Genomic DNA, 27,035 nt, shown 5'->3' with positions numbered 1-27,035 from the left:
AGGATGAAGGGATTCGATGGACTGCGTGAATGATTTGAGGACGACGTTATTTTTAGTCTCTTTAAATTATATTTTTATGTATTTTTCCGCATTTAGCTTTGTAAACAATTTTCTTTAGTTTAAAGTTATGTTTTATTTTAAAACAATGGGATCCCATACCGCTCATTTATGTATTTTAATATTTACTTTGGAGTTTTTAATAAAAGTTATGAATATTTCTTATGTATGTTTTATCAAATATAATGGCTTTGTCTAGTAGTTTTAATGGTCCAAGGTCTTAGAATTAGTTGGGTCATTACAAAAGGTAAGAAAACTGCACCCAGAATATGATGTACATAATTAGGGCTTGGCCCGAATGCTGAACATAATCTTGATTTGGGCGTTGGCCCTGTAAATGCGCATGATGATGATTATGTCTGGGTATATATGTTTTAATGTATCACAATGCATTGTACTTGTATGTGTGATAAACATATTATGCGATTGTCTGCTATGGCTAGGAATCTTGGTTTATAAGTCGAGGACATGTTGTTGTATTTGGTTAAGGATCCAATTACTAGTCAAGGGCATACTTGATTTAAGAGGCTCGACTTATAAGTCGAGGATCTGCAAGACTCGGCTTATGAGCTGAGACTGGCATTACATGCGTTCAGCGTAGACCGCTGTGGCTGGGCCACCTTAGGAGTGCACATAAGAATAAAAAGGGAGTGCAACATGCACTTGTACAACCCTATGGTTGTTGATCTGAATAGTGTTTATGCTTAGTTCCAGTTATTACTGCTAAGCCTGCTATATTATTCCGTGAATTGTTTGAATATGATTTCTTGTTGAGTCTTTTGGCTCATGAGTGCTTTGTGGTGCAGGTAAGGGTAAGGAGAAGCTTGGCCAGCCATGAGTTGGAGAGCGATAGCAGTGACGTGTACATATGCAGTTCGCTCGACTACCACGGTCGAGAGATTTCAAGGAAGCTAGGGTTAGACCCAGTTTTGTTGCATAGGTCAGCTTATTTTGTAACCTTGGAATTGTAATCAACTTTTAAACTTATATTTTGGGATCCCATGTAATGACCAAAGTTTTTTGTTAATGAAAATGTTTATGACTTGACCAAAATTTTAAATACCTAAACCCTTAGTGGCTTAATCACATGTTTAGTCCAAATGACTCGTTTAGCGAGTCCAACACTAATTTTAAACACACATGGTAACAGACCCTAATTAGCAGGGCGTTACACTAAACTTCTACATTTTTTTTGTTTTTATTGGTGGTTTAGATCGCGTAGAACTTACTTCAAAAGCAAGGGGCTTCTTAAAAAAAGTATGGTTTTTATCTCTTTTTTCTCTTTTCGTTGATAATGTCATTATTTGGATAGTTAGTTATGGTTAGAAATGAGGAGAACAAATGGGTGTATATAATACCTGGTTAATTTGTGATTCTTTCGTTTATTTCATTTGGGATGCTAACATTACACTGTTATTATCTTAAATTGCTTCTGATGCCAGTATTACAGTGGTATAGAATAGAATACTTTCATGGGTAATGGGTTTTGGGGTATATACTTTGATTTCATTGTTTATGGCAATAACTGAAAACTTAGTTAGTTTTGGGTATGGTTTAAATGAGTATGATGGATTGGATGAACAATTTTTTGGTATTAATTTTCAATTGGTAAGTTAGGAAGACAAAACAGAGTTTGTTCTCTCATTTAGTCAGTTTATTTTGTTGTGGACACTTGTATTACAGTGGTGTTGAGAAGATTACATGCATGATATTATGTTCTAATTAATGATTTGTCTTATATTTTGAAGACGGTAGAGTATTACAGTGGTATTGTATAGATTTCTTCTATGTGTATTATGTATTTGAAATATTACAGTGATTTATTATCTTGATACAGGCATTGTATTTAATTTATTAAAAGTGGTGATAAAATATATGGTCGTAGAAATAAACATTGCCCTAACTGGGTTTAACTTTGTGTCATGTTACCACTGTTGATTTGTACTTAAATCTTAATTGGGTAGAGTAACTTGATGAGTATACATTAATTTTTGCATTTTAATAAAGGTTATTTGAAGTTTGTGATTTATTTTTTTGTTATAAGCATTGTGTTTCACACATTGGAAATGGTGATTAAATATAGGTCAGTACCAAATAATTAGAGACAACTTATTTTGTAGGGTTCAATGTATAAATATCTGCGAGATAGGTGTAACATTAAACATTCCTAAGCAATGCATTCATGTCAGTAGTAATGTTATATGCATGTGTTGGAGGAATCTGTTTTGTATACCTATTTGGTATATGAGTGCAACATTGATCATCCACATCTGTTTTAGATGCATACCTGAGCAATTTTGTCCTTTCAGTATTAATATCTGTTTGATAATTTTGAATGCTTGATGGCAATTATGCTCCTAGAAAGCGGAAGGAATCCAACAAGAATAGAGGTGCCAATAAGCCTAAATCGAAATGATCCAAAACAGTTTATAAACTAAAATAGAAAGTTGACCTTCTAAAGTAAGAATTTTTCATATGGACATATTATAGTTATGGAATTTGTATTGTTTTGTGATTGTTGACTGACGAATTAGCCAACGACACAGAGTCACCAATAACAATAAATATTTGTAAGTTGAATGAAAATGACGAAGCAAAACTAGGATTTATAGTGGTTTGGCCCCAGATGTTGGTAATAACCTACTTTCACTTAGTGTTGTTATTAACGTATTATGACACCTGCAATCAGCAAACGTACTGAGTTTCACAAGCTCCAAAAAGGTACAAAAGTTTGTGTATATAAAACACTAATTCTCTCTCCAAAAATCCCTCCCATTTCAAAGAGTCCCTTGAGTCCTATTTATAGGCTCAAGAATCTACTTATGGGTCGACGGGGCCCAATACACCTTGATTTATGCATATTTGAATGATAACAGAAAACGTAATCTTTACATAAAAATAGAGTTAAATATCTTAAAAATATCTAACTTATAACTGTATTTGGAATATGGCTTCATATCCACGACCAGTCCTGGTCGCACCTTCAACATATCTGTCGTACAGTTATCATCCTTAACTCCATTGAGCAACTTCTCTCCTGGTCGTTGGTCGACCTGAATGTAGTCACTAAGTAGTCACGTGCAACCCACGTGTACACGAATCATGCCACATCAGCAAGTAGTATTTTTTTAGGGTAAACACTCCCCCCCCCCCCCCCCAAGTTTATTTTGTTGCGATCAACATTTAATAAACTTACTCGTCCAACAATCCGTCTGACCTGTCACATCTGTCAGAACCTTTTCGAAAAAGCAAGCAATTATGACCTTTACAGTTTCCCAGAAATATTTTGATGGTTATTGCAGTTCCCCATACATCAAAATCCCATTCCCATCATTACTCTTTACAAATTCCCTGAGTAGTATAAATATAATACTCTTAAGCTTTTCCATTTTTTAACAAAAACCTTCTCTCCTCAAGAACTCGGAAAAAACCTTCCTGAAACTCAGAAACTTCAGTGTGATCTGAGACGCCTTCGACCAACTCCGAGCAAAATTTTCGTGATTTCTCCTTCAACTCATACTCCAAGTAAGTTTTCGAATCCATTTTCTCATTTATGTAGAATTTTTCATGTAATCTAGTCTTGATTTCACAAATTTTTGTAACTCCGTCTTTGCTGTTCTTGAGAAAATTTATGGGTAATCGGGTTTAAGCAAAGATACATAGAAAAAGTATGCTAGAATAGGGAGTTTAGGTAGTAAAAAATACTACACGATGTTTAAAAAGAAATGTGGGGTAGAGGAATATTGATTTTGGGTCCAAAATCGAAGTGAAAATTCGATTTTAAGCTTTTCGGAAAAACTGGGGTTTTCCCACCTGTTTTTGGAGTTGAAATTTTTTTGCTGAAAAGACATTTCACTTTCACTTTTTGATATGTTTTTTCAAACTGCTCGCATGTTTATAACATTTTTTATCAGGATGCTACTGGTCGTATAAAAGATTAACTTTTTTACACGAGCAACGTTTTCTTTATTTTTCTTTTTCTTCTGTCTATTGGTCGTAGATTCTCACTTCCCCTTTGCTTTTCTCAGATATTCATGCATGATCCCCGGGGAGGTGAGACCAATAGACAATGATCTTCTCACTTTGCTATTCGAGGATCATGAACAACCTTCTTTGCCCTTTCCCAAGCCTTCATCTTCACAATCAAACCCTACGACCAATCCTCTAGTTAGTCAACCAAACATGGGTCGTGTCAAATACACTGCTCGTAGGAAAAGGAAAAAAACAGATTCACCTTCTAAGCATCCCGCAACCAATACCGAGGGTCCTTTAAACAACCCTCAACCTTTAAAATTTTCACCACCAGATATTCAGCCCAAAGCCCGTCTTCGCGATGACCCTCAAGCAGAAGTAGACTGGTACATCGCCCCTCCTAGTGTCATATCGGCCAAGATAGTGGCAAAATATCCCAAGAAGTACGGGCTTCCTGGGATTACCCTATATAAACCCACATCTGACCAAAGGGTAAACGTGTCTGGAGGCGCTTACAGAGCTTGGTTGATGTATCATATAGAGGCAGGGGCAATCTTGCCTTTGCATGACTTTTTTCAGGGGGTGGCCAATTACTTCAAGGTCGCCCCTTTCCAAATAACACCCAACGGATATAGAGTACTTTCAGCACTCCATATCCTATATAACCATAAAAAATGGCATGTGCCTACTCCGCACGAGATCAACTATCTGTTCGATCTTAAATCCAACCCCAACCAAAACAACACAGGGTTTTTTCACTTCTGCCACCAGGAATCTGCTCGCATATTCCTAAGTGATGTTACCCACAAGTCCAATGTAGAAAAGTACTTCCAAGAATACTTCCTCACTGTCGACCTGGTTGCCAACAATTTGGCCTTCACACAAGGAGGTAAACTTTTAAATCTTTGGTCAGAACTTATAGTTGTTTATTTTTTTTCTTTTCATGTCCTTAGCTATTTTGTGCCACGTCTAGGTCCATGGCACTAACCAGACCCCACTCCAAAAATGGAGATAAGGGCCATAACCCTAGCTAGCATGACGAATATAGAAAAAAGCATCAAGGAGCTGGTTACGGAGAAGAATCTAAGGCTGGTCGATCTTTTGGAACCTCATCAGGAAGTGAGGGAATCGACTGCGGAGAGTGCCATTGGAGAGGGCACCGAAGGACAGGAAATCCCTGAGCAGCAGCAGGATGTGTCACAACCCTAGAGGTGACGACCAACGGGAGTGACCATTTGAGAGCCATCCAGCAACCCTCGAACTGCCACTACCCCTGCCCATTATGGGAGGGGAAAACAAAAACTATCAGAATATACCGATCCTATACTCGAATCCTCAGATGAGAACGGTATAGATTTCTCACTTCTAGATACTTTGCCCATCCCTTATCATTTATTTGATAGGGAAGGAAATTTTAAATTTACGACCAATAATTTTAGCCTGGACTTCTTCGAGACAGATATTGAGTGAAGTTCTTTAGATAATATAACGACAGTAATAATAGTTCGGGTATACTTCTTAAAATTTCTCTTTACATTATTCCATTATTGCTCCAAACTACTTCTTAACATATCTGCTTGTTTGTTTTTGTTTTGTAGTCATGCCTTCTGAAGACGCTTTTGATATGTACACCTCCACTAAAGTTCCTTCGAGCAAGAAGAAGTCGAGCAGAAAGCATCCTGGGGAGAGCAGTAGTGAGCCTTCCAAAAAAAGGGCTTGACCAGAAGACCCTCTGACTCCCACTCCATCAAGCACTACAACACCTCATCCTCCTCCTCGCAGTGCCCCTTCCTCCGAGCAGGCAGGGAGATCCTCGACCGCTAACTTGCTGAAGAATGCTTTTAATTCTACTTACAAAAAGTTGCAAAAATTGTCCAAGCATCGTCTCAGCCAGGAAGCCTTCACCAACCTTCCCCCATTAAAGCATAGCCAGGTCCTTAGTCACGGGATTACTGAAGTCCTCAGTGTAAGTTTTTTTTCTACATTGTGTTTTAGTCGAGCAACATTTTCTCTAATTGCCTCTAACAATTTCATTTTTTCTCTGTTCGTAGGGTATCCTGACCATGAGCAATGGCTGGCGTCGTGCTGAGGAGATCGAGGCCATACACGCCGAGGAGATCAAGGCATCTGAAGGCAAAATTGCCAGTTTAACCGAGGAGCTAAAGAGGACCCATGAAGAATTGGTCAAGGCCATTGCTACCAAGGATAAATTCAAGGAAGCTTTGGAGAACAACTTCAAAGAAGCAGCCAAACTTCAGGAGGATTGGGTGGCCCGTATGAAGGAGCCTACTGGGCTGGAGGAGCGGGTTAAGCTACTCGAGGAAACTAATTCCCAAAACTTGGAGAGGTTCAAAGGAGCAACCTTTAACTGCTTCTACCTGTTTTGGAAGAACAAATCGGAGGCAAATTTTGATTACCTTTCCGAGCAAATGAGGCAGGTCAAACTTGCAAAGTGCGTTGCTCGCCAAGAAGAGGAAAGGAATGCCCAGAATGCCTCAGACTCACTTGAAATCTCTTTGGCGACTTGCATCGATGGTGCTGAAGAAGATGCTGGAACACAGTTGACCAACAGTCTCATCAAAACCCTCCTCCAACTGCACAATAATTTTTGATTTTTTGTTTATGTAACTAAAACATACGAACAACTGTTCGTAATGTTGAGACAATTTTGCTGCCTAAGGCAGCTTTTCCTTTTTAATATTTTAATTACATCCGAGCAACAATCGCTCGCAGTGTAAAGACATTTTGTTATGATATTATAATATATTAATTGCTATTATAACATATGACCGAACTTACCATAACACTACTAATATTTTACAAAAATAACTAAAAATTATGCAAAATATGTTAAATGTCGTAATATGCTTTCCCTTATTTTGCTCATGTGTTTACATATGCTTGTTGATATGCTTTGCTCGATTAGTATCTTATATGCCCCTCAAGTGATTGAGGAGCTTAAGGTTCTCGGTCACTTGCCATGACCAAGTCCTGTTCGAACATTATTGCTCGCGTACTTATAAACAATTAACGATAATATAGCAAAACAACACATGTAATGAGAAAATAATTGTAATAAATACAATAATTGGCAAGAATAACTGGCTGCGCACAGTTCTTTTTATTTCTCGTAATAAAATGGACAAAATCGTGTCTGTACGAGTGATCAAGAATTGATCTTAACTTATAAGCGACCAGTCATTTAACTGACTAGCCCTTGTTCATAAACTTGTAAAAAGTAAAATTAATACAAGCCAATTCTTTAAAAAGAATTGTTCATGGATAATACTTGCGCAGGTGTTCTCCATTCCAATAGTGAGGAATGAGATCTCAATTTAAGCGAACAAGTTTATATGTGCTTGGGTGAAGGATTTCTTCGATTTGATAGGGACCTTCCTAGTTTGGGCCGAGTACTTCAGCATTCTGGTCGCGAGTGTTGAGAAAAAATCTTCTAAGTACCAAATCTCATACGTTAAACTTTCTTTTGCATACTTTAGAATTAAAATATCGAGCGACCTTTTATTGGTATGCTGCTACTCGAAGTTGAGCCTGATCGCGCCTTTCATTGGCCAAGTCCAAAGACTCCATTAATAACTGGTTATTCGTGCCCTGGTCGTATGTTAGCCTTCTATGCGATGGTGGATTTATCTCAACATGCAACATGTCTTCATACCCATAGGCCAAAGAAAATGGTGTATGGTCTGTTGTTGTTCGGTGAGATGTTGTAATGCCCTACTACCTTAGAGCCGTTACCAAGTGAGTTTAAAAATGTGCGATCACTCGCTAATCGAGGCTTTTAAAGCAAAAGTGTAACTAAGTCATAAACAAAGTAGAAATTTTAGAAATAACCCTATTTCATTGAAAATCATAAAAGTTTAACACTTGGGATCCCAAAATACAATTTAGAAATATTTACAACATATAAATACAACCGAGTTGGCTAAACGACAAAATCTAGGTTTTATAACAACCATCTCCCAAAATCCACTGGCTGCGGCAGCCAGGCAGGCCAAACATGTACACGCCGCCTCATGCTTGCTACACTCATGGTTGGTTGGCTTTCTCCTTGCCCTTACCTGCACCACAGAGCACCCGTGAGCCGAAGCCCAGCAAGAAAACCCACAAACAGATAACATATGCAGAACAAACACTTAGCAAATAACAGGCCATTAATAAGTTAAACATACACGGCCAAGTCGTCCTAGCCGCTTTACCAGGCCCTGGGTTCATGGCCTATGCCGTGAGGATATCCCAAGTATCCTTTAGGGTCTTGCCCTGGCAACTTGCACTCTACGTGCTCAACGCTGCTCCCGGCCCCTTGCCGTACTCGGCCTTGCACTCAACATGCCCAACGCCGTTCCCAACCCTTTGCCGTTCCCGGCCCCTGCCGACCTCGGCCTGCGCCGTCCCCGGCTCTTGCCGATCATTTACACAATAGCATTCATAGCATAATAAACAAATACTGAACACTAACAAATTCAATCAAAGGGCTACGCCATGCAATTCAAACATATTGGGCTCAGTTCTGCATACAAGCTCTATGGGAACAAGGGTTCTCTTACCTGCATCCCGAGCTTCCCGAGCATCGATATCCCGAGCACAGTCCCTTAACTTGAGCCTTGCAGAACCCTAGTCACAACACATCAACAATACTCATCCATCAAGTTCTAGTCCATTAAGTAACTTTGAATCATAACTTTAATCTTTGGAACCTTGGATTCTATCAATCTGGGTGATAAAATCCATCCCGAGCCTTAACCTTTGAGTTCCCAAGCCTAAACACACATTAATACACAAACTGGCACTAAGAGCCGCGACCCTACCCACAAGCGCCGTGGCTAGCCTCGAAATAGAGGCTAGCACCTCACTGAAGCACACATGGGCTGCGGCGCACATGGCCAAGCGCCGCGGCGCGCATCACACTTCACGGCCTCCCATGGCCGCGAGCGCACACGGGCCGCGGCATGCCCCTCCTAGGGCCACGACCCTCACCTAGAAACCCAGAATTCCTCATCTTTTCCTGCATTTTCTTCAGACCAACTCATCCAATAATCAGGCTAACAATTCCAGATAATCAACACAAAGATTCTAGCCCAGTTTCAACATCCAAACCCATCAAAACCTGCTCTAAAAACTCAAATAAAACACCTAAGAACAAACCAAATTCTAGTCACATGCATAACCTAAGAACATAGCTGAAATTCAAGCATAATTCCCATAGTTAGAGCTTACCCTTGCTGAGTTATGCTTCTGAACTGATTTCTCCAAATGCCCAGCTTTAGCTCCTTAACTCTAACAGCCCAAAATCCTCAATTCTTGACTAGTTCCACCAAAGCTTCTTGACTAGTTTTTCACTAACTTGCCTCCTTGAGTTGCCTTAGAGAGGAAAAGGTGAGAGAGGGTATAGAGTTAACTTCAGCTGAGAATGAGAGAAGAATGTCGGTTTCTACAAGTCTCTAAATGATTCTTTCTTTTTTTGTTTTATTTAACTTAATCTATGTGGTTACCTCAAGGCTCGGGGTACCAAAACGTCCCCGAGGGAAAAATGGTAAATTTCCCCAACATTCCCTCCTAGACATCCTAACCTCAAATATATCTCCAAATATTTATTTCCATAACCCGATAACCCCATAATACATCTAATACCCAAAGTACCCTTCGACTCGCCCTGAGTCGGATTCTTAACCCCGTTGTGACTTTCTGGCTAACCGCTCCCCAGGACTGTCTTGGATCGCACTATGCAGAAATATATATCACATGCATATCATATTTATCACATTTACGCCCTCAATGGGCTAAAATCACAAACATACCCCTAACATCCAAACGGGGCCCACATGCGTATTTAATTCAGCTAAACATGCATCTTTATCATGTATTCATATAAATTCACATATTAACATATTAAATCATTTATTGCCCTCCAGGCACACTAATCAAGGCCCTAAGCCCTATTAGCGAATTTGGGTTGTTACAGATGTTCTATACAACCAGAGTACTTTTGGCAATTGCTCTGGCCACGCCCCTTTTGCTTCTTCAAGCCTTTTCTTCAACGTGCCTTTAGAGTCTTGTTAATGGCTTCAACTTGTCTGTTGGCCTGTGGATGAGCAACTAACGAAAAACTCTTTATAATACCATGCCTTTTTGCAGAAATCAGTGAAAAGATCGCTGTCAAATTGTGTGCCATTATCTGAGATAATTTTTCTTGGTAACCCATACCAACATATGATATTTTTAACGACGAAATCCAATACTTTCTTGGTCGTTATTGTTGCGAGTGGCTCAGCTTCGGCCCACTTAGTAAAGTAGTCAACAACAACTATTGTATACTTGCCATTCCCTTTACCTGTAGGTAAAGATCCAATCAAATCAATTCCCCAAACTGCAAATGGCCACGGGCTTTGCATCTGTTTGAGCTCATTTAGGGCTGCTCATGGTATCTTAGAGAATCTTTGACACTTGTCACACTTTTTAACAAATTTGATAGAGTCCTTGATCATGGTAGGCTAGATATATCCTTGTCGGAGAATCTTTTTTGACAAACTTTGCCCCCGAGCGTGATCTCCACAGAAATCTTCATGTACTTCTTGCATCAATTCCTTAGCCTTCTCCTTAGAAACACACCGTAATAAAGGCATTGAGTATCCTCGTCTATACAAGATTCTGTTGACCAAAATAATTCGGACTGATTGTCTTTGAAGTGTCCTCGCCTTGTTCCTTTCTGCTAGTAATACTCCTTGTTCGAGATATTTGATGATGGGCGTCATCCACGTGTCTGACGCTTGTATCACTAGCGAGGATTCTTCCACTTGAATGCTCAGTGCTAACAAATGTTCGACTAGTACTATACTCAAGGCGTCAACATCTTAAGCGCTTACCAACTTGGCTAAGGCATCAACATTTGAATTCTGATCGCGAGGTACTTGCTGGAGAGTAAACTACTCAAACTATGCCAACAAGTCCTTTGTTTTGTTCAAATAAGCCACCATCTGGAGACTCCTGGCCTAATATTCTCCCATAATTTGATTAACTACTAGCTGAGAATCACTATATACTTCTAGTGATCCTATATCCATATCCTTGGCTAGTCTTATTCTTGCGAGCAGAGCCTCGTACTCGGCTTCATTGTTGGAAGCCGTAAAGTTGAATCTGATCACACAGTGAAACCGATGTCCCTCGGGTGTGATTAAAATCAACCCTGCCCCTGTGTTATGCTCATTGGATGAGTCGCCTACGAACAACTTCCAAGTAGGGGATTGATTTTGACCATCGATCTTTACCATCAGTTTGCTGACAAGGAGTCTAGTGAATTTCGCAACAAAATCCGCTAGAGCTTGTCCCTTTATAGTTGTTTGTGGAGAATAAGAAATTTCAAAGTGCCCTAATTCGACTGCCCATTTTAATAACTGACCAGCGACTTCTGGTTTTTGTAACACTTGCCTTAGTGATTGGTCGGTGAATATTATGATGGGGTGAGCCTGAAAGTAGGGTTGTAACTTTCTAGATGCCAGATTCAAGCAATAAGCTAATTTCTCTATAAGCAGATATCGTAGTTTTGCTCCCACTAGCCTCTTGCTTACGTAGTATATTTCTTTTTGAATGTTGTCTTATTCTCTGATTAAAACAACACTAGCAGCGTACTCTGTGATTGCTAAGTAGATGAACAAATCTTCTCTTTCGACCGGTTTGGACAAAATTGGTGTTTGCGACATGTGGGATTTTAACGCTTGAAAGGTATGTTCGCACTCTTCTGTCAACTCAAACTTTTTGTTGCCTTTGAGTAGATTAAAAAATGGAACACACTTGTTCGTTGATTTCGATATGAATCTACTTAGGGCCGCAATTCTTCCCGTTAGGCTTTGAACATCTTTAATCTTGGCAGGGGACTGCATTTCGATTAGTGCTTGATTTTTTTTGGGATTAGCTTCGATTCCTCGTGAGTTTATTATGAATCCCAAAAATTTCCCTGATCCAACACCAAAGAAACACTACAGAGGGTTCAGTTTCATTTGATATTTGTTTAAGATGTTGAAGCATTCTTTTAGGTCCTTGATGTGTTCTTTGGCTTTTTTTGACTTGAACAGCATATCGTCGACATAGACTTCCATGTTATTGCCGATCAACTCTTTGAACATATGGTTGACTAGTCAATGGTAAGTCGCACCAGCATTTTTCAAACCGAAGAGCATTACTTTATAGCAGTAAAGTCCCATATCTGTTCGAAAGCTAGTGTGATCTTCATTAGGTGGATGCATACTAATTTGATTATGACCAGAGTACGCATCCATGAATGATAAAATTTCATGTCCTGATGTAGCATTGACTAGCTGGTCGATTCTTGGAAGTGGGAAACAGTCGTACGGGCAGGCTTTATTAAGGTCTGTGAAATCCACGCATGTCCTCCACTTGCCATTTGGCTTGGGAAGTAGTACGGGATTCGAGACCCAAGATGGATAAGAAGCTACCCTAATGAATCCATTTTCCTTCAGCTTCTCGACTTCTTCTTTCAAGGCCTTAGATCTATCTTTGTCGAGCAACCTTCTTTTTTGTTGTACAGGTGGAAATTTTTTGTCTATATTCAAGACATGGTTGATCACTGTTGGGTCTATCCCAACCATATCTTTATGCGACCAGGAAAAGACCTCATGTTGTTTCTTTAAAAACTCTACCAGCTTGTTTTTCGTTGTTGTCTCTAAGTTTTTACCGACTTTCACAACCCTGGTTGGATTTGTCTCTACTAACTAGACCTCCTCGAGGTCCTCCACGGGTCCAACGTTTTCTTCAAAATTTCCAAAGTGAGGATCTAAGTCCCTATCCTCACTTTGGGCAACACCCTATTTGGTGACTTGTTCACCTGATTAGGCATGTGTTTCATTTATTACCAACAACCTTTTTTCAGCTCCATCCCATGACCACCTCTTCTTGCTTTTGTGATCGAGGAATTGTAACATTCTCTAGCTTCTCGTTGGTTTCCCAAAACGCACCCAACTCCTGTATCAGTTGGAAAATTCATGGCCAAATGTCAGACCGAGGTTATGGCTATAAAATTGATGAGTATAGGTCTTCCAATCACGACATTATATGCAAAAGGACAATCAACTACTATGAAAGTAGCGAGTAATGTCCTATTCACAGGTGCAACTCCTGTTGTGACTGGGAGTTTGATCGACCCTGTTGGCGTGAGCCCTTCACCAGAAAATCCGTAGATGGTTTGGTTGCGTGGCTCTAAATCTTGAACTGATAATTTCATTCTTTCCAGTGAAGATTTATACAAAATATTGACCAAGCTTCCTGTATCCACCAACACACGTTTTACCATCATGTTGGCGATCTGAACATCTACGACCAGAGGATCTGAGTGGGGAAATCGAACATGCTGAGCGTCCAGCTCAGAGAAAGTTATCAACTTTTCCTCTGTTCGAGCTTTTTTGGGAGTTCACTCCTTGACATTTAGCATTTCGATATCTTGATCATGACGTAGGGTTCTGACATATCTCTCCCTTGCCTTACCACTGTCACCTGCTATTTGTGGTCCTCCATAGATGGTTAATAATGTACCAGCGACTGGAGCTGGCTGTAAAGGAGGCGAGCGTTGGTGTACAAGCGCCTGCTCGTTGCCTCCGTGAGCCTCTTATTGAGAACCTCCACATGCTCGTACATACCTCCTTAAATGTCCTTGTCGGATAAGGAACTCGATCTCGTCTTTAAGCTGGTTACACTAGTTGGTGTCATGGCCATAGTCGTTGTGAAAACAACAAAACTTGGTTGTGTCCCTTTTGGAGATATATTTTCTAATTGGTGCTGGCGCCTAAAAGGAGCAGTTGTATGACTGGCCTAATATACTTCAGCTCGGCTATCGACTAGGGCAGTGTAATTGGTGAACCCCCCCCCCCCCCCCCCCATTTTTTCCGTTATTTTTGCCGTTGTCGTTGGGTTTAACAGTTCCATTGGCGGCTTTGGTGGGGTCTTCCTTCTTACCCTGGTCATCCACAGGAGACTTCCCCTCATTAGCGATAGCCTCCTCGAACTTGATATACTTGTCTACTCGATCTAGAAATTCCTGAGTACTCTTGACTCCATTATTTTGTGAACTACTCCAAAGGGGAGAGTGGTGTCGTACTCTAGTCGTGAGAGCCATTATCTTTCCCTCATCTCCAATAGTTTTGGCTCGAGTAGTGGCTCGCATGAATCATTGTATATACCCTTTTAGGGTTTCTCCTTCCTTCTACCGAATCTCGACCAGCTGATTGGCCTCTGTTGGGTGTATTCGACCAGCATAGAACTGTTCGTAAAACTCATTTACGAACATTTCCTAGGAAACTATGCTGGCTGGAGGGAACTTGAAATACCACTCCTGAGCAGATTCAGATAACATGGCAGGAAAAATCCTACACTGAGCATCATTTGACACTTTTTGGATGTCCATCTATATCTCAAACTTGTTAACATGAGATACAAGATCTACTCCTATAAAGTTGGGTAAAATTGGCATCATAAATTTTCTTGGAGTCCATGCCACATCAATTCTATGAATGAATGGGGTGCCCTTCCTCCGATAAAATTCTATATGGGACGACCTGTTCCCAACTAGTTGTTGCACGACCTAATTCAAGGCATCTATTTGGGCATATACAACATATGGTATTGCTGGAGCGACCAGAGCTAGGGGGAAGTACTATCGTGCCTTTCCCTTAGATTATTGAGTACATCCCTCAAGTCTTCATCCCTTCGCCTTTGCTCGCTTGCACCTAGTAGGTTAAAGACATCGGGCTGTTTAGGCTGCCCGCCAGCATTTTGGCTTATAGGTCGGTTCTCCATTGGTGAAGGATTTTGTCGTTTGCCTCTCTCTTCCTGTTGTCGACCAGTGTTCCTCCTGCCAGAATCTGCTTCATTATAATCATGGACATCTCTAAATTGTGACCTATGAGGGTGCGACCTGCTGTTCGCACTATTTCCCTCTCTCCTTGCTGGTATGTCTCGATAAATAGGGGGAGGTCTGCGTTGATCGGTAGGTCCTCTGACATTACTATGTCATGGGGGACCTCTGATCACAGAGCCTGAATCCACATGTCTTCTACTTCCCGAGGGACGTTGTCCCCTGCTAGGAGGGTTTTGCTCCTCAACTTTTTGACGTCTAGGGCTTCTGGGATGTTGCTCGGTCCTATTCTGCATTTGCTGCTGGGTGTTATCTCGATCAGCGGGAGAGGGTGGTCGCTGCTCAGGATCTTGGATTGGCCTCTCCTGTTGAGCAGCAATAGGTTGCTTTGGTCTTTGAGGATTCCTTTGTTGTGGTGGATTATGGTGATACTGGGGATGCTCTGAATGTGGATTTTGTTGAGGGTGAGTGCTGGGTGGATAATCTGGTTGGGAGGCAGGTGCAGGCTGTCCTCGTGCCAATTGAATGGCCACTTCTAAGGCCGTAGTGGCATCCTTCTGTCGGCGGTCCATGCCAGCTTACCGCTCATTCAGTTCTTGGCACTGCCGGTCAATCTCCCTTTGCTGCAACACCATTGTCTCAGCTACATTCTCTTGATTAGCCCTCAGGTTAGCTAATTCTTCTTGCAATATAATCAAAGTTGTTCGCAAGGTTTCAACATTCATCTCCTCCTCTTCCAACTCCACTTGTGGCTCATCTTCTACTACATCTTGTGGAGGAGGTTGATTTGGCATATTCCCAGAAGTTTGCCCCGCTTTCCTGGTTGTTTTTTCCATTTGATCTTCTTGAAGGTCTTGAGTTCGAATCTCAATGAAAGCACCAAAATGTTGACTGGCAAATTAGCCAACGACACAAAGTCACCAAAAACGATAAATATTTGTAAGGTGAATGCAAATGACTAAACAAAACCAGGATTTATAGTAGTTCGGCCCCAGATGTTGGTAATAACCTACTTCCACTTAGTTTTGTTATGAACATATTATGAACACATGCGATCAACAAATGAGGGTTTACTGAGTTTCACAAGCTCCAAAAAGGTACAAAAGTTTGTGTATATAAAACACTAATTCTCTCTCCAAAAATCCCTCCCCTTTCAAAGAGTCCCTTGAGTTCTATTTATAGGCTCAAGAATCTACTTATGGGCCGACGGGGCCCAATACACCTTGATTTACGCATATTTGAATAATAACAGAAAATATAATCTTTACATAAAAATAGAGTTAAATATCTTAAAAATATCTAACTTATAACTGTATTTGGAATATGGCTTCATATCCACGACCAGTCCTGGTCGCACCTTCAACACATCTGTCGTACGGTTATCGTCCTTAACTCCATCGAGCAACTTCTCTCCTGGTCATTGGTCGCCTTGAATGTAGTCACTAAGTAGTCACGTGCAACCCACGTGTACATGAATCTTGCCACGTCAACAAGTAGTATTTTTTAGGGTAAACAGTGATTATTTGTGAAATTGTGATTTCTTTTTTTCTAACTTTTACACTTTAACAGGCACTGACTCTAGATCCACATTCTATGGCGCAGTAGCTATCTCATCTAGAAAACTCTGCAGAGCTAATGCTTAAAGGATCAACTAGTAAAAGTCGTGAAGATTCAAAGAAATTGACTGTGGAAGTAGAGAAGATGAAAGTTGAGACAGATGCGAACAAATCTAGTGACGAGGGTAACAACATGCAAGTTCAATGTCGATGTTTGCGTGGGAAGCTGAATAATGTTGTCAGCCATCTCAACGAGGAGCTATTGAAGGCGATCGAAGATATTAGATTTGGTTCCTTACTTATAACCGAATCGTTTGAGCATATTGGAGGTGTCAAGTACCCCATTACAGTGGAATCTTTTGAGCATATAATGGGGATAAATGATGGTGGGGAGGATCTTGTTTACTTTGATGATGAAGAGTTCAACCCTTTATGGGATTTGATTTTTGGAGGAGAGAAGCAGATTAAAATTTAGACGCAAGTGGAGTACCTTCAGCAATATGACAAAGCGGATGATGAGTTCATTGTTCGATTTATGTTTATTGCACTTGGTTCCTTTTTGGTTTCGATGTAATATCTGCCTTTGCATTTAGTGGGTATTATGATAATTTGGCCTATGAGGGCAATTTGGTAATTTATGATTGATGCATATGAGAATTATTTTCTTTTAAATTTCATGATAATATGTGATTTGTGTTATGATTATGATATGCATATGTATGATAGCGTCAAAACACCGTTCCTTCAAGTATTGGGGCCTTGAGTGCCAAAGATATTGGAAATAAGGGGTAAAAGTAGAAACATGAGTTTTATGGTAGAAAGTGTAATTAAGGAAAGTCAAAACTATTAGCCTAAGGAGGAATTACAAAAACGGGCTTAAGTAACTATTAAGGAAAATTAGAGAATGAGGATAGTATGGTAAATTGGCTTTATATGATTAATTATCATAAATAAATTAATATTGGGAATTAGGTTTAGAATTGATACGATAGTCAAACACTTCTCATTTACGATACGCGATATAGTAACATGCCAAGAACACTTCTCCTGTTCTTGATTTGGATCTTTGAGGCTTAGGGAACCAAAGGAGGACGTGGAATTAGTAATTTGGTGGACTAAGAATCATACAAAGGAGTAAGGATTGGGAGATTGGTGGCTGAATATTGATTGGTAAGTTATTTCAATTTTGTTTAGGTTTGATGATAGATATAGGTTTTTGATGATGAAAAATGGATTTTATTGTATTATTTTATTATTGATGTTTATTATATGTTTATTATTAGTTATATCTGAGTTTCAAGGGTTAGAAACATGCTAGGTTGACTGATTTGGTGAATTGGGGTCGAAACTTTGCGATTTGGGGTTGAAATCTAGGTTTAAGATTGCATATGTGATTTCTTTATTCGAGGACTAGTGCGACCGCACCCAGCCCTGACGCGATAGCGTTACTCGGCTGGAAAGTCCATGCATTCTGTAGGCGCGACCGTACCCACGCACTAGCGCGATCGTGCTGGTTGTCCAGAAATGCGTTATTTCGCTTCAAGTGCACCCTTTTGTTATAAAATTGTACCTTTTGGTTTGGGGGTTTTAAGACTTTCTTAATGATATTTTGAGCATGAATTAGCCTTAAGAGGGACATGGGTGTATTTTATTATGGTTTTTGAAATTCCGTTTTTAGTACTTACCAAATTATTAAACCATGAATTAATTAAAATGCGGAATGGTAATTAATTGTTTACACAGATAGCAGTTCTGTCGGAACAGAATCCGAACTTGTCACGACAGAACTGAACACAATAAATAGACAGTGTAAAAATTAAAGAACACAGTGAATTTTTACAAGGTTCAGAAACCCTTTCGGATAACCTACTTCTTGGGGCCACGCCCAGAGAATAAACCAATTAGTAAAGAAACAAAGTGTACAAAAGCATGGACTTAAACAATGTAAGACTCCTCTTAAACTATTGCCGCAATCTTGTTGTACTCTTCTCTACGAATCTGGTTTGATGAAACGCTGATTCTCTTGAACTCCCTTCAAAGAATAGCGAGTGCACACTTCCTCCCGAAGTGAGACTTAGATAGAATCCTCTCCCGAAGATCCTTATGAACATGTTCACAATAGACACTATCTGAATACAATGGACTAGATAGATATCCACCAGTACACTCAGCACTCTCACAAAGATTAAGGTGAACAAACTTAATCTCTACAAATAAATACAATCTTCAAAATAACGTAATGTTTACAAATATTCAAAATGGAAGAGGTGAAAAATCCAAAGGCCTTGGCAAGGTATTCATAGGCAGGGAAATCGTCCAAGGCCATCATTTTCTGGTATCTTTGAAATCAATTTGCGAATTCCTTTGATTTAGGAAATCAGCCAGCCAGATGCATTCTGTGTCGACAGAAAAGGAAACTGATGAGTCAGCAACGAAATCAGTCTCATCTGGCAAAACGAACATGGTAATTTCTTTTGACCATGTTCATTTTCGACATCAACTTAATTCCAGAATAGACATAATCCCACATAATCCCTGAACATAATCTTAAGATATTTGCACAATATATTTTTACCAAAAATTGATTATTTGAGATAAATAAGGCAACAAATATATTCACACTTAAAGATATTTTCACATTACAAAATCAGCTGAAAATATTGCTAATAAAACCGAAAATCAATATGGAGATATGCTACTAATTTTTCTTTAAATAATTAAAATATTTTCTCTAAATTAAAGTTTAGCCAAAAAAGGATTTTACAGTTTTGGTTTAGCTTGAGTTTTAAAGCTTTGTTGTTATAATATGTTTAGGCTCACTAAGGATACTTGGAGGGACACATTAATGTGTGTGGAGCATTGTTGGACCTGAGGTAAGATGAGTGTACACCATGCGTGCATGTGTCCACTCGACATACTTAAGTGTGGTAAAATTTGTATGTTACATTATAAATTATGTTATAATTACTATGAATTATGTTAGGACCTATGTTATGAGTGATGCATGTTGTGTGTGACTGAAATATGTGTGAATATGTTGTATGTTTGTGTGCATGCTTACAATATGAAAATGCATCTTCATGTTATGATAAATTGCATGGTTATGTTACGAAAAATACATGCTTATGTTAATTCGTGCTTGGTTCCACAACTGACCAGATCAACACTAGTTTATGGCCAGAACGACATCAATAATACGTGTTATGGATTGAATATGTTATTCTTGTTGGGGTTTTATGCCCTAATTAAAACTCAAATTCTTTGTAATCTCATTTTATTATCAATAAAAGAATAGAAATCATTTTTTGACTTGGTCAATCACTTTGCTCACATGTTTTATTTTCATGATTATTTGTTTAATATAAACTTATATTAAATCCCGAGCATATAGCTAATCTTATTTATAGTGACGTAATCATAGTGGAATATAAATATGATTATATGTTCAAAATAAGTTAGTCCTAAGATTAGTCAGTGCACCAGATTTACACTGACTTGCCAATCTACGATATGATCTACTTACACATTACATTGTTATGTTCTTTCCAGAACATTAGCAAAGTAGATAAGATCGGATGTATTTGTTACATCGGACTGGACCGATATTGACAGTTGATAAGATAAGTAAACATACCGTTATTATCTATTCTAGTCATATCATATAGTTGACCATAGGTCGATTCAATCTCAATTATGAGTGGTTAGTATTCTAACTGATTGTATTATTTGAGTTCTTTGACTTGTTCGTTACTAGCTTACCCTACAGACTAGCCCATACTTACATCTTGGGAACTCGGTAGTATAATTGAGTTGGAGTGTTAATCATAGATATGAATATCTATAGCTTCTGATGAAGAAGTGAAACAATGGTTTCCTTTTAGTTTGGTTCAAGGTGTTAAAAGATAGAGATCTCATTTCAGTAATTAAATTAGTTTACTGAAATATCATTTACAAGGAACTAAGTGTTTTAAGGATAAAATACAATGAAGGGTAAAATGGTATTTTAGTCCTATCTCATTGTAGACCATCTATAGAGGATTGAGTGACAATTATGGTTGTAACAATGGATAATTTATAGCGTATCTATATTTGTTATAGAGCGTTCTATGAATTCAAGAGTGCAATTCCGAGTCTATAGTGGAGTCACGAGGAATTAATAAGTTAGTAAATTTATTTGTTAGATTTATGATAACTTATTGGAGCTTGATTTCATAGGCCCATGGTCCCCATTGTACCTTGGATAAAATCATCTAGATAGTCTAAATTAATTTATTTAATCATCAATTAGAATTATCAAAGTTGACCAGGTCAATTTTGGATAGTTTCACAGAGTTGTGTAATTTTGAGAAGAAAAGAGAAATTATGGCAGATTTATTAATTAAGATAAATTGGTATCTAAATTAATAAATAAGTTTAATTCAAGGTTCAAATTATAAATAATTAATTTGATAAAAGATTTAAATAATTATTTAATTAATTAAATCAATAAAAAACAATACAGGCCTTGATTTTAAGTCCAATGGGCTTATAATCAAATGGGAAATTTCACGGTCCTATAGCCCATGATAATTTCGACCTAGGGCTTCAAAATAGCTATTATTTTATTGATTTTTTAATTAAATTAAATGGCATAATTGAGTCTATAAAATGAGTGCTTAGAGAGAAGATTTCAGAGACGACAGATAAGTCACAAGTCAGATTTTCTAATAGTTTTAGATTCTCTCTAAACACAAGTCATTTTCTAAACCACTTTGTTATTTTCTCTTCTTCTCTCTATATCTATCTCATGTGTTGAGAATTTCCCACACTAGTCTAGGTGGCTCTAAGGATACATTGGAAGATTGTGAAGAAAATAGAAGATCGGTTCAGTTTCTTGATAATAATATGCGACAGAGAGGATACAAGAGTTAGAGAAACTAAAGGAAGGACTCTTTAATTCCGCTGCGTATACTGTAAGTATTCTATTATTTGTTTCTCTTGAATTCAATTTTAGAAACATATTTTAGGCTATCTCGTATTAATTTGTTTAATATTAGATATACATGAAAATAAATAAAGGTCCTGTATAAGCTAATCCAACAATTATAGGATAGGTTATTTATGCTATGTTTACGTTACACTATGGTTATGTTAGGATAGATTATATTATGTTATGATAATGTTACGTTGCGATATGGTTGATTATGAAACTTTGTATGATAAGGTATCGTGTATGAGTAGTTTATATTTTAGGTTGTAATGATAAGAATTAGTTTATATCTATGTTTCATGCTTTATGTTTTATGTCTTATATTGTTGGGCTTTGAGGATTGTGTCCTATGTAGCTCTTCTTGCTGGGCGTTAGTGTTGGTAACTAGTTTACCATATGTGCAGCGAAAAACATGGGATGGTGGGCACAGAAATTAAAAAAAAATTATTTAAACAAACTTTAAATAACCAGATCCATTAATATGCAAAACATTAATTAAAGAGAAAGAAAAAGATGAGGATTTACCAGTTGTAGAACAATCAAGAATCATTGCTATCTTTTAGTAACTCCAACGAACATCCAATCCAAAGCAACCTTGTGAATACTTAGACCAAGATCTTCCAAGATGTATCTCTATGCCTCAAAACGTGTGTGGGCACATATAGTAATGGTGGGAAATTTTCTTATTCACAAGATGTCTCAACTCATGAGATCTTGGAATATTAGGTCTGAGACAATTTTCAAGGATATGAAACTATTACGTTATATTTTTCTCTCTTTGTAAAAAGCTTAGAATTTTCTCTCTAGAATATTAATATTCTCTCACTTAAGTGTATCTTTAAATAATTTCTACGTGATAGATTTATAAAAGAATTAATTAAAATTAAAATTCAAAATTCAAGATTCAAATTATAAACCAATTATTAAATAAATAAAACAAATATCAAGATCCAATCTTGGATCTTTGTTACATGCCAACTACAATACTACAGTGCATGCACTGTAGTTGGCGTGTAACACATCCCTGAAATTAGAGATGTGTTCCAACCACTTTCTTTTAATTATTATTTAATAATTATTTATTAAAAAATATCTAAACCTGATAACTTATCTTATCAAAATAATTAAAGAATAAATACAATTTCAAATTCAAATCCAATTTGAATTATCATAAATATATTTTCACATTATTTAAATAAATAAAATTAATTATCTTAATTATTTAAATACTATTTTTGAAAATTCCCATTTTATTTAAAAAATTATTTTCAAAGATTAATATATTAATTAATCAATTACATATTTGACCCTCACGAACAAATTTCTTCCAAATATGTCATTTCCCTGATTTTTCTCAATTTCAACTCTTACCTTGAATAATGTTGATAGAGCCATCTTGGAGACTTGTGGACCTATAATTTCAAGCTCCAATAAATTTAGATTATTAATTAAATTTTTTTAATATAATAATCTTAATTTATTAATCTCAATATTATTCCACTAAAAATGTGAGACTATACTCTTGTAATTATATAAATTTATCTATTAAGTCTTTTAAGTATAAAAAACGTCCATCGATTTAATCATTACGTATAATTCATTCCTCTATTAATGGTTCATAATTAAAGTAGGAATTAATTACCGTTTGGCCATTTTAATTATATCTTGTTTCCTAAGTATTATTAACTTTACTAGTGAAAGTTAATTCATAAACTGATTTATGAATTTGAGCTCAATAACAATTTTGATTAGTGGTGAAAAATACATATTTATTGATTTTAATAGTCAAAATAAATTAAATTTAATTAACATTTTCATGGAATTAATATGATTTATTTTATAAATGAAAATATTTGATTATGATTTAATTTATTGTTATTTTATAGAAATTAAAGTTGTATTTTGGCACTTTGAAATGAAGAGAAAAGGAAACAATTAAATCTGAAAAAGAGAAGAGAAATATGACATTTTTCTTGAAACATAGGGCCCAATCCAAAGGCCACTAAGCCCAGGCCTAGCCTCCTCCTTCCTCTCTCCCCAGCGCCAGGTGGCGTGCCCTCCTCACGCCACGTGTCCCAGCCAGCAACCCAGCCAGCCAGCGACTTGCGCCCCACCTGGTGACTCACCTCTCTCCAGCCTTCTCTTCCCCCAGCCAGCGCCCATGTGGCGCCTCCCCATTGGCTACGGATTGGGTCAAACCCACCTCTGCCACCAACCACCTTTAGACCATATTTTGTGGGTGTTGGGCCTTGCACATTTATATTTTGAGCTTCAAAGCTCAATTTTTTTTGGTGTTTTAGAAAAAAAGGCAAATTGATCATTCACCAAAATAGCTAGGTTAATATTAATAAGAAGATTTAATTTTTCAAAATCATATTTTATTATTAATATTTCAGATTTATTGTGTAACCTCCATTTGTTGTTTAATTTCTTTTTAGTTCTTTTCTCCCTCGATAAATATGGACTCTTTCTTTCACATGGATATGTAATTTTTAGAGAAAAGAAACTATAGAAAAATTTCTACTCACTTTCTTCTCATATTTTCTTCTTAGAATTTTATGAGAATCATGAGCATAATGGCCTAATATTCCTAGGAAGGTTAGAGATGATTCCATATGCTAGTGATGTTATTTTGCTACTTTGATTTAATATGTTCTTAATATAATGTATTTGAGTTATTTACGTTCTTTCATCCTCATCTCTATTGTGTTATCTTTATTTACTTGTGCTAATAGTATATATGATTAGTCATGCTCTTTCTATGTGCTTCTAATTAGTAAAAATAATATTGATACATAATTTTATGTCTAATCTTCTTTTGCATTATTGCCCTTGGGTATTTTGTCATTTCTAGATTTTTCATAAGATTAATATTGTGCTTTTAAAGTAAAGAACTTTATAACTTAAATGGACTTTTGTTAGTAAAGAATATGGACTTTAATGTTAGATTTTCCAAGTAAATGTTGGGATGTGAACTATTTACTTGTGGATTTTTGTAAATCAAGTAACTAAGTAACCAAACAAGCATATAGATGATTCTTGAAACCTTTCTATTTCTCAAACTCTTTATTACACTTTACTTTTATTTCACTTATCTCATTTTATTATTTCATCAAAAAGACAACACCAAAATCTCAAATCTCTTTTCATTTCCATTTTTATTTATTTCATGTTACTACCTTTTTGTGTTATTTTCTATTAATCTTTTGATTTTAGGTTATCTCCTTGTGGATCGACCACCTGATTTTACTACAACTACCGCTTAGTGGTTGTTACATTTTGGACATTAAACAAATTTTGGCATCGTTGCCGGGTAGGTAATTTTTGAAGGTTTAGTGAAATTTTTACCAAAATGTAAGTAATTTTATTTGTATTTTTGTTGGTAGTTTTTTTTGCTAATTTCTAGTTAATTTGATTACTATTATTAAAAAAAACTAACTAAAAATCATAAAAAAATAGTTATTTATATATATATTGTTTTTTCTTTCTTCCTTTTTTTTAGGGTTAAACAAAAGAAAAAAAAAACAAAAAAGAAATAAAATTATATATTTAAATATACATATAAAAAAACATATAAATTTATTTATTTCTTAATTTTTTTCTCTACTTTTCAGATACATAAAAAGAAAACATTATATAAATATATATAAACTTATATTTTTCTTTTAACTATAATTTCATTTCTCTTAGTTTCTTTTTATTTTTTTTAGTTAAATAAATATTTGTAAAAAAAATATGAGATTAAGCTTACTATTTTATCTTCACTTCAATTCTCTTTTCTTTACTTTATTTTTTGTGTTGATTATTTTGTTGCTTTAGGTTACTTAGTTTATGCTTTTCTTTTTCTTTGCCTTAGTTTTCCTTAGAATTTAGGTTTTCAAAAAAAAAAAAAAAAACATAAAATTGTTCATAAAATTTCAATCATAAAACGCTTAGTATTGGGAACAATTGTGTAATATTAAAAATGGTAGAAACTGATATTGTATTGTCTAGAAAGATTGGTTGTTAAATAAGGTTTGTGATAGCGTTACCCTCCACACTTACCTGGGAACCTCGGGGAGTTCTGTCTAGGCAAGTGTGGGTCTAAAGCGGTACCTTGGAAACCTTCCCAATTGGATTGGGAACATTTCTAGCATATACCTTTGCACTATTACATTGTTGAACTTATTACTGTACGCCCTAAATATCCGCGGGTTATTAGCGAGCTGAGAAAGGGCATAATTATATCAGCCACGTGGATGCCACGTGCCCGGAGCTGCTGTTACCAGGTCCTACCTCTTTAGCTTGAGGTAACCAAAGGCTTAATGAGATTACTGAGTCGGGTCAGAAGTATGGACATCACGAGCTGAGAGTACATCAAGCTCGAGGTGCGAGCTTGAGTTGGCACCTCTGACCCCTTATAAAGTCAACCACGCAATGTAAACGTGCATATATCAGACATCACACAATGTTCAGGCGCCCACGACTAGATTGGGCCATGCGGCCCATTATCCCCCTTACCTATTGATTAGACCACACTTCATTGTCAGGTTTTAGGAATTAATCATGAATGTCACAGAAGTGGCATGATGGGTAAGAAGGTCACGGGATGACCCCCCTTGCCAACCCCCAGGTGCCCTCTCCCTATAAATATGGAGACCCTGGGAGTTGCAAGGGGTTGGATTCTATTTTGTAAAAAAATACCCTGTAAGTAATATCAGAAAGAGAGCAATAATATTGGCTGGTGGACTAGAAGGATTTTAACCTTTGAACCACCTAAAAAAGTAGTCGTGTTATCATTTTACTTTGAGATCACTCATCTATTACGGTTCATTATTTAGCACTAATCCCACTCTTTATTCTATTAATTATCTGTTGCCGAAGAACCGCGCCAATAATTACTATAAGAAAAACCAAACTTGTTCTGTCAAAATAAGCAATTTCACTCCGCTTAAAGGTTGTTTGGTCGAAAATGTTTAACTTGTGATCCACCATACTTACTTAGTAACCTCGGGGAGTTCTAGTAAGGCATTGGAGATCACCCCGAAACCTCCAAATCTACCTGGGAACAAGTTTAACAAAGAAAAAAAAAACATAAAATAAATCTAATTATGATTTCCGAGAGTGGATGAATCACCACGAAACTTCCAGGGACACTTCTTCCAATTCATCTGCCACTCCTTCCGGAACTCCTTCCACCCATCCTGCTTCTCCACAAACTTTAGCTGATAATAATCCATTCGCAATGGCTCTCAATGATGAAATCCAACCAAGAACTCTCAATGACTACCTCCATCCTACTCGCACTTCCACGCCTTCATGCATTTTCTTCCCTCCTAATATGCCCGCATTAGACTTTAAACCTGGCATGATTCAACTCTTGCCCACATTTCATGGAATGGAAAATGATATCCCATACGTGCATATTAGAGAATTCGAGGAGGTCGTAGCCACGTTCTATAACCGAGCCAAAAATGCTGATTATATGCGACTAAAGTTCTTCCCTTTCTCCTTGAAGGACAAAGCCAGAAGCTGGTTATACTCTTTGAGACCTAGGTCCATTGAAACGTGGGAGGAAATGACCAAATATTTCTTTCTGAAACACTTCCCTAACCATAAGACCAAC

At 37.3% G+C, this 27,035-nt stretch overlaps 1 protein-coding gene across 1 annotated transcript; it reads right to left on the bottom strand.

Annotated features, from left to right (window-relative positions):
• Positions 1 to 15,060: 15,060 nt before the first annotated feature.
• Positions 15,061 to 15,477, bottom strand: LOC133778868 (uncharacterized). The gene has a single exon (XM_062218887.1). The coding sequence runs from the start codon at positions 15,475 to 15,477 to the stop codon at positions 15,061 to 15,063; it is 417 nt and encodes a 138-aa protein (XP_062074871.1).
• Between the last annotated feature and the right edge of the window lie 11,558 nt (positions 15,478 to 27,035).

The sequence above is a fragment of the Humulus lupulus genome, chromosome 1 (assembly GCF_963169125.1).
Source record: "Humulus lupulus chromosome 1, drHumLupu1.1, whole genome shotgun sequence".
Lineage (NCBI taxonomy): Eukaryota > Viridiplantae > Streptophyta > Magnoliopsida > Rosales > Cannabaceae > Humulus > Humulus lupulus.
The sequence above is the reverse complement of the archived record's forward strand: the minus strand, read 5'-3'. Positions and strand labels throughout refer to the sequence as shown.